At 36.6% G+C, this 9729-nt stretch overlaps 1 protein-coding gene across 9 annotated transcripts in view; it reads right to left on the bottom strand.

Annotated features, from left to right (window-relative positions):
* CCDC178 (coiled-coil domain containing 178) overlaps window positions 1–9729 on the bottom strand; it is a 604881-nt gene that overhangs the window by 358258 nt on the left and 236894 nt on the right. For 8 of the 9 annotated variants that reach the window (XR_011379371.1, XR_011379370.1, XM_051851309.2 and 5 more), the window contains exon 19: window positions 6251–6410. Coding sequence is in view for 6 of the 9 variants with exons in the window: in XM_051851309.2 (XP_051707269.2) it covers window positions 6251–6410 (160 nt within the window). In the remaining 3 variants the exon portion in view is untranslated. Of the gene's footprint in view, window positions 1–6250; window positions 6411–9729 lie in introns of those variants that run through there. The other variant, XR_011379372.1, reaches the window with a different exon arrangement.

Below are 9729 nucleotides of genomic sequence, written 5' to 3'. Positions count from 1 at the left end.
TAGACAAAAACACAGAAATTGTCATGTGAAAATTATAATTAACTGTTGAACTAATCATTTTTAAATTTATTAGCACCTCAATTATGTATGGAGCAAAAGTTGCTGTGATCGTATTTGATAATCCTTTCCAAATTAAACAAATACCATTTCACAGAAATTTAAAGAATACCCGTCATCCTCTGCTTCCAATTTGGTAGAAACAAAAAAAACCTCCTAAATAATGATTTATATTATTATTTGTTTATTTATTACCCTTTGCCCCCACAGTAAGGCCTCTAGGTAATGACATTCTTTAAATATAAGTGGGTAAATGTGCCAAAGAAAACAGAAGGAGAAAACTCTATATTAAAATTGACAAAATTGTATTCAGAGGATAATTTAGCATTTTAAAATTGTACTTTTAGTGCCAGTGCTGTGGTATAGTAGACTAAGCCTCCGTCTGCAGTGCCTGAATCCCATATGGGTGCCAGTTTGTGTCCTGGATGCTCTGCTTCCCATCCAGCTCTCTGGTATGGCCTGTGAAAGCAGCAGAAGATGGACCAAGTGCTTAGGCACCTGCACCAGCATGGGGAATGAGGAAGAAGCTCCTGGCTCATCGCTTCCGACCGGCTTAGCCTCAGCCGTTGTGGCCATCTGTGGAGTAAGCCTTTCTCTCTGTCTCTCCCTCTCTCTGACTGTAATTATACCTCTCAAATAAATACATGATGATAATAATAAAGTGTACTTTCAATCACTGAATAAGAAAGAATGAAATAGAATATTCTAGTGGATAAATAAAAATTATAAAAATCACTCAAAAGGAATAATAAATAAAACAAAAAACTAAAATAAACAAATTAGAAAACAAAATTAATTAATATTTATAACTGAATCAAATTTTGGAATATGTGGGTAAATATCTAAAAGGAAAACGTTCAGCAAGAGGTCAAGGAAAAATACAAAGTAAAACTAAACACTAAAAGACCAATAGACACAAAAGAAATATGACTAAAGAAGCAGCATAGATGAAAAAATTCTATTTCATATGGCTTGATGAAAATAAATTTGCAAATCTTGTTAAAATGACCTTTTCTAGAAAAATGTAACTTTCCAATATTGATTCAAATGGAATTCAAAAACATTAATCATGTTAAAGCGAAGAAGAAATTGGATAGAACACTGAAATGTTTTCTCCAAAAAAGAACCAAGGTCAAAGAATATCTATTGGGACTAACTCACTATAATGCACACACTTTTTCTGAGTTGGTTTTTTTTTTTTTTTTTTTTTTTTTTATCTAGAACTATGTTTTCAAGGATACATGTATCTGTATAACAGATCTGATATCTTACTCCAAGGCAAAGGTTGAACAAGGGTGCTAGAAACTTTCTTATAAAATAGGGGGAATTCCTATAATCAGGGTTCATCAGGCTGTAAAAAAAATCCCTACATATGTAGCATCCACATGGACCACTACAATACAACATGGACCACCATAGTATCACCTCTGTGAGTCCTGCAGCCAAGGGGAACCTGCGTGACCGGGAAGGTCATGCTGACTGGAGTTTCAGGTCTGTTGCCAGCATCTGTGGCAGGCCAAACTGTTGCCTTAAAACTAGAGTAAAACCTCAGTCCTCTGACACATCTTGATAGGATCCTGGGAGAAGTTCTCAAACCTTCAAGGAACTGAAATGTCCAATGCTATTTAACATAGAAAAGGGAAAAAGAAAAACTCTTCCTGCTTTATTTTAAAAGCTATGATAAATTTCTTTTTTTAAAAAAATCATTTCCTTTTGAAGATTTATTTATTTGAAAAGCAGAGTTACAGAGAAGCAAAGGGAGGGGGAGAGAGAGAGAGAGGGAGAGAGAGAGGGAGAGAGAGAGAGAGATGTCTTCCATCCATTCACTCCCCAGATGGCTGCAACGGCTGGCTAGAGCTGTGTTTCAATCCGAAGCCAGAAGCCAGGAGCCAGGAGCTTCCTCGAGGTCTCCTATGCAGGTAGAGGAGCCAATAACTTAGACCATCTTCCATTGTTTTCCAGGCTATAACAGAGCTGGATTGGAAGGAAGGCAGCTGGGACTCAACAGGTGCCCATATGGGATGTGGGCAATGCAGGCATGGGCATTACCCACTATGCTACAGCTCTAGCCCCAACTAAATTTCCAATACCAGCATTTTTAACTAAGTACAAAAGTATTTTGCTCAAAAATACAAAATAACAGAATGGAATTATAGGGCAGTAGATATTTCAAATTAAGTGATGAAACATCTAATCCAGTAATGTATTTGACTTCTAATTAAGGTATATTTTAAAACACAATTTGATATTTGGAGACTCATAATTATCTTGATCTATCAAAAAAAAGAAAAAAAATCTTGTATTTTTCCTGTTAATCTCAAGTGAGGGAAGGTATTCCAAAAATAGCAGCCTCAATTGAAAGTGAATGTTACTAAAATTTATATATATATATATATATATATATATATATTTAGAAGGTGTTCACAGAGTATTATCACAACTATATACAAAAATACTAATGTATAAAAAATGAAATGAACTACAGCCAAGTATTGCAATAGATAGATGCTGCTAGATATTTCGGGAGGAAAAGCTTAAAATGGTGGCTCAATACAAATGATAAAAACAATCTTTTCAAGTTTCACACTGACAGTGAATAAACCAAGGATTAGCAGTAATTCTGAGACACATCAGCCAGGAGTGACATGATGCTAGACAGAGGCACAAAAGAGAAGGGTCACTCTTTCTTGCTTAATGGATCATGCTCTATTAAATTTATATTTGGGAATCACCCACACCCATGTCCCCTCCTTCCTCTGTAGTCTAGTGTTACTCTCTCCTGATTTCTAAGTGCCTGTAATCACTGAAGCACTGTGTTCCCTGATACATAATTACTACTTGTGCCACAAGTTCTCAAATTAAAGCACTCATTCCTCAAAGAGCCATGGATTATAACAAGATAAGAAACCACATGATGAGTATAATTCATGTCATTACATGAATCCTACCATAAGTGCTTTAAACAAATATTAATTATATAAACTATGTGCCTAATTTTAAACAATTTCATGGTATATTAAAATAGTTTTGGCACAGGAAGGTTATCATTAAAGCAGATTATTTTGCCTGGAAAATTCACTGGTCTGTTCCCCTAAATGTTTCCATGTTTATCACAAACTTGTGGCCCACTCCTGAGACCACAGAATATGTAAGACATTTTTCTTTTCCACTCATAATAATCTCCAATGTTTCAGAGCGGTGGGCCAGTGGCACAATTTACTATTTGTAATTTGAGTATCATCACTATATTTTAGTCTGTTTTTTCACCTCTTCAATCTTCCTGCTGATCCACTTTTCAAACTAATGTTAGGGTTTGGTCATGCAATTTTGAATGCCTCAAGCATAGTAGTACTCACAGAATAATCGTGAAAATGGAGAAAGGCTAAATGGCCAATAGGAGAAACAATTAAAAATTATAGTTAAAATTATCTTGGAGCTAAAATTTATTTTTTTACTATTTTAGTACTTGAATGTCCAATGAGGCATGAGTCACTGCTAACAATTATGTTCTATGAATTTCTCATGAGAAAGGGTCAAGAAAACCTTTGGACCTATGATAGTGATGGGGAAGAGATATTTCCTGAGAGAAGCAAAATAAAAACCAGTAGACTCTACAAGGTATGGGAAGATTGTCTCTGATAGATCTGGAAGATATTCTTCTAGTATAGTTCATTTTATTCCTTCACATAAGTTAAATTATGGCAAAAAAAACCAGCATTCAGAAAGTATGCATAGAGAAAGGCATTGATATAGAAAACACAGCAGACCTTCTGTGGACAGCTCATAACAGACTAAAACTGTAAGCTCCAGTTTTTTATGGATGGTTCTAAAAGCAAGAGCAACATCAGTAGCTAAAGTACTCTGATGATTAGGTCATACTGAAGTTTTATCTTGAGAAATTATATTTGCAAAGTATAGTCAGTTACTAAAAAATTCCAGGACATAAAAGCTTTTACCATTGAAATATATGTGATTTGGAATTATCTGCCAAAGAGAGACTGAATTTAACTCCAGCATCATGCTGTATGTTGTGTGAAGTTTGTGCATAATTTCTCTTAAACTATTTTATTAGATGCTTGTATAATAATTATGTGGTGCATTTTTCTAACATCCTTCATTAATTCTATTGTTGTTTTTATAAAGTATTTTCTTAAACAATTCCTACAAATGATCCATAATTTTTATCAATTCTTTTGCCCAGAAGAGGGACCTCAGATTGGTAGCACATTCTTTTGTTTTAAAAGAGATTTATTTATTTATTTTGAAACTAAGAATTATAGGGAGAAAGAGAGAGAAAGAAGGAGGCCTCATCCAGGACCCCCACAGGGTGGCAGATGCTCAAACACTTGGGTCATCCTCTACCACTTTTCCTAGGCCATTAGCAGGAAGCCAGATAGGAAGGGAGAAGTAGGGATGGGTACCGGGTACGTGCGCCCATATGGGATGCCAGTGTCCCAGGTGGCGGCCTTACTCAGGATGACACAGCACCAGCCCCAACACTACATTTATAGTGATGCCTTCGTAATTTTTTTCTTCTTCCTAAGAATGATTTATATTACACATTACACACACATTTACAAACTTATCCAATTTCCAAGCAGGGACAAGGAGCTTGCTTAGAGGAATGACATTGTCCACCACTGTTTAACACTCAATAGCTCAACATAATAACAGGTGAATAGTATCACCAATGATGAGGTATATCTGCCTCTTAAAGCTAACATGCTCAAACTACCTGTTTCTGGTTGCAAAAACGAACGTATAATAAAGAGACACCCAAGAAACAGCAATATTACTGAGATATTCCACAGATTCTTCCAGGTAGGGAAACGAATAGTGATTTAACCATTTTCTTTAAAAGGGGCTGTTCTGTGGCAAATTTCTCATGTGTTATCTAGTAGAAAGAGTAAGAGAAAGGAAGAGAGCTTCCAGTGCTGCACACAGCGTGAACATTCAGTGAACTGTAAGGAGTATTTGGTTGGTGCCGTTTGGAAAGTGTTTTGGAAATCCCCCTGCTTCGAGCTACTACAATGCGTGTGGAGAGCAAAATTGTCAAATAGAAGGCATCCGTTCATCTACTTACTCATCAAATACTCAACATATATGTATTGAGTGCCTCCTCTGTGGAAACACAGTTCTGAGCTTTTCAGACACAGAAAAGAGTATGATGGAAAATTTCGGGCCCTGGTGGAGCATGCATTGTTATAGCAGGAGAAGGGCAGACAACAACGTGCAAATGAATGAGCAAAACAAGTTCAGACAGAGATTCATGATCAGACCGTGAGCAAGGTCATAATACTTCCAAGTGGCTAGGGGTAGGTACACTAGGAAAAAAGAGGGCAGGGACAGGCTTTCTGATAGAAAGAAATACACATCTCTATCATTTAGAGCCTGGCTATATTGGACTTTTCATTCATCTCACTCCTGCTGACCAGATGTTGCCATTTCACTAATTATTATTGTTCCACGAAGTGTTGAAATGCCAGTCAATAAATGATTATTGAGATCCCACTGTGTTCTCAGCACCAGTACGATTGGAAAATGTGGTTGGATTCAAACAACTAATTCTACCGCTGTGATGAAATATGAGGTGGGGGATGATGCTTCAGTCAGTAAATAACTTAAACCTTCCGGTCTGAGAAGTGCGTTTAAGTCTGAGCTTCCACAGCGTCTGGTCTCAGCCATCCCAGCTCCTCTGAGAGGAAGTATCGTTTACGCCACTAGATGGCACCAATTATTTTCATATTTTTATGTTAAAGAGGAAAAAAAATGTTTACTATGTAACGGCCATATTTAAAATGGAAAAATATTACTTAGCAATACTATTAATAAAATTATCATGTTTTATTGATAATTTTCTTATAAGACAGATCAAAGCAAGATGCTATGTTCATTCATACCGAGATATGGGTGTATTCAGTGTATATGTGCTCAAATTATCTTTTTAAAGATTTACTAATATTATCTTTGAATATATAAAAAGAAAATAATTGAAATTAAATACATGTATTTTAATACATAAATGAGGATTTGAATAGCTGATAAAATATATTATGATATCACATGTATATTAAATTAAAAGCTTTGCAGAAATTTTTCCCTTTGTATTTCCCAAAAATAAGCAGTATTTCTAAAAATACTGAAAAAAACTCTGTACACCTTCATTTTTAAAAGAGTCAAAAGTAATACTCACTTTCATGTGTTCCAGAGTATTTTGCCTCATGGCAAAGAGCTTTCTAAATCTCTGCTCTTCCTCAAAGAGTCTCTCTTCACAGTGTGTTTTCTCTTGCATGAGATGATCAAACACAGCTTGTGCATGTTCCTTTTTAAATTGTGCAGTTAAAAATATTTCTCTATGAAAAAAGAAATCATGTGTCAACAACCAATTCATATTTGCTAAAATATGTTTATGAGACATTTAAAGAAATCTAATCTGCAGAGCCTTAGAGCCAAAGAACCTTGGAAAATTACCTAATCCCTTCCAAAGGCCCACCTCCAAGGAAAAGGACATCTATGGAGACATGGAGTGGATTCTCTTGGCTGCACATGCAACCTAGCAATCTAGGAGAAACCTTCCTGCAGGTGTCATGTAATTCTAGAGATCGTTTCGGATTACATTGTGACCATCAGCACACGTCCAGCAGTGAACACCTATATTAACTAGCCCAATAAAATAAAAAACAACACAGAATTCCATGTACAGGAAAAGCTCATGTCTACTAAATGTGAATACAAGGCATATTTCTAAAGTTGCTTACAATAGCTACAGCGGTGAACAAAAAAATGAATCTGTTGTGTGGAATTGCTGAGTCAACCAACCTTGCACCTTGCCCTGCCTGCGGATACACTTTCCTGTTTAAGGTGCTGTGTGAATGTGAGTGTATGTGCATTTTCTCACACAAAATTAACTACATTCTGACACAAAGATAAAGTGACATTTAAGGTGAACTCAGTCATTACGGAAGGAATGATACTAGTAGAAAAAGTATCATAAAGTAGGTAGGGGCCGGCACTGTGGTGCAGTGGGTTAATGCCCTGGCCTGAAGCACCAGCATCCCATATGGGCGCCGGTTCTAGTCCAGGCTGCTCCACTTCCAATCCAGCTCTCTGCTGTGGCCTGGGACAGCAGTCGAAGATGGCCCAAGTACCTTGGGCCCCTGCACCCACATGGGAGATCTGGAAGAAGTTCCTGGCTCCTGGCTTCGGATTGGCACACCTCCAGCTGTCACGGCCAATTGGGAAGTGAACCATCAGATGGAAGACCTCTCTCTCTCTCTCTCTCTCTCTCTCTCTCTCTGCTTCTCCTCTCTCTGTGTAACTCTGACTTTCAAATAAATAAATAAATCTTTTTTTAAAAAAAGTAGGTAAAACATTGACAACAATAAAGATGCTTAAGAAATTTTACAAGTGTTAAGCAGCAACCAGAATACAGAGGGAGACTAACTAGAAACAGGATAGTCTTATGCTAACTCCATTTCTTTTTATCTCTACTATAGAGAAAATTACATCACTTGCAGAGTTAGCAATAAAGGCAGCATAACTAATTTTTAATAAGGGCTAAAATGTTAAAGTGTTTTTAATAAAGTCACATTTAATAGAACAAAAACAACCCCATGAAATGATAGTTAAAGCTATTTACAGTTGAGGAACCTACACATACAGTGTGAATTCACTGCTCAAATATTTAGTGCATGACAGAGCCAGAATTCAAATCCAATCTCTCTCTCTGTTTGATTTAGCAGCTCAGCATCAAGTGCTCACAGTTTTTCTCTCTTCATGCCTATTATCTGCAGATATGAAAACGGGACCCCTTGTTGATATATTATAGACATGAGTCTCTCCTTCTACAAGAAATAAGGGCCTTTTCCTCTTTCCTTTGACTCGCCCTGTTTTGTTTTTCCCCCAACTCCAATATCCATACCAGCAACAACCCAAGTTCTTAAGAGATGTCTTATCCAAGTATCCAATAATATTGACATCATGGAGCATAGGAAACCAAGGAAATTCACATAGGAAGGATCTAATGTGTCCAAAAACATAGAATGTTCAGAGTCGCTCCCAACAAACATTGCCACATCTTGACTTTCTATACTTTGTTCTAGAAACTAATGTTTTGAGATTGGATCATGTTCAATATAAAATGTTATGAATTATATAAACACACATATATATTTATGTGTATATTTATATGCATAAAAATTGTGTTTCCTTCTCACAGTGACAAAAAGAGCAAATTCTGAGGTCTTATGGGTCAGGATTGAATCCTGACGCTTCCTAGTTAAGAAGCAATTATAAAAATTAAATGAGATCCAAGAGTAGATTTAATTGCCATGGTTTAGACTTCATATTTTAATTGTCCTACATATACAAGTTTTATCTCTCTAAAAAAGATGTTCAACCAATTGAAGATAAATTTTCCCATATGCCATTTCTTTGTGCCTCTCAAGGCCAGATCTAGGCCCAGCACAGGTTCAAAATACAGAATTAGTAAATATTGAAAATGCAAGTAGGTTATTCATAATACCACTTATCTATTGTAATCTTCCTTTGCAATTGTAGTTTAAGGAGTCAGTATGCACAGTTCAGAATACACACTTTGGGGGATGATGGACCTACGCCGGCACTAGCTAATTAGCTGTGTGTTATTACAATAATCGTTTAATTTTCCTAAGTCTCTGTTTCCTCTGAACTCATTTAGAAATGATATTATACAAGGGGACTTCAAATGTTATGGAAATGAAATTAAAAGATTATTTTGGTGCAAAAAAATTGAAGTCCATTTAAATGAAGGGTTTTCACTATGTTCATGAAAAATGCATATTATGAAAAATCTGTGAATAGTGTTCAAAAACTTTTTGCACCAAAATAAGCTTATGTTTTAATTCTACTTTATACACTTTGAAGTTCCTTAGTATTTAAAGGAAACTATCATCCTTAAGTGTGATCAGTGCATATTACTCTTACTGCCCTCCAAGTACAATCCTCAATTTGTCACAACACAGAAAATAACAGGATGATTTGAGTACACTGGGGGCTGGTGCTGTGGTGTAGCAGGTAAAGCCACTACCTGCAGCATTGGCATCCCACAAGAGTGCTGGTTTAAGTCTGGGATGCTCTACTTTTGATCTAGCTCTCTGCTATGGCCTGGGAATGCAGCAGAAGATGGATCAAATCCTTGGGCCCCTGCACCCATATGGGAGACCTGGAAGCAGCTCATGGCTCCTGGCTTCAGACAGGCACAGCTCCTGCCATTGCGGCCATCTGGGGAGTGAACCACTGATGGAAGACCTCGCTCTCGCTCTCACTCTCTCTCTCTTCTCTTTTCTCTCTTCTCTCTTCTCTCTTCTCTCTGCCTCTGCTTCTCTGTAACTCTGCCTTTCAAGTAAATAAATAGATATTTAAGAAAAAAAAAAGAGTGCGCCATTCTAGAGTCTAAGGATACCCTGTGGATTTTAGAGCATGTTCATTCTGCAAGCCAACCTTTGTCAGGTGTACCCTGACTTACCAAGTGACTACGTAAGGTTCCTGATGAGGATGAATATGAATAATTACATGGGCTTTTGCAGAATATCTATTCCTAACCTCTCCCTTCAAAACTATTCAAAACCTTTAAAAACAGTGGCGAAAATTCACAAATTATTAAATATGGCTTAGAAATACTGAAATTAATAG

Source organism: Oryctolagus cuniculus, chromosome 10 (assembly GCF_964237555.1).
Source record: "Oryctolagus cuniculus chromosome 10, mOryCun1.1, whole genome shotgun sequence".
NCBI lineage: Eukaryota > Metazoa > Chordata > Mammalia > Lagomorpha > Leporidae > Oryctolagus > Oryctolagus cuniculus.
Note: the sequence above shows the minus strand (reverse complement) of the source record. Positions and strands in the feature narration are given on the sequence as shown.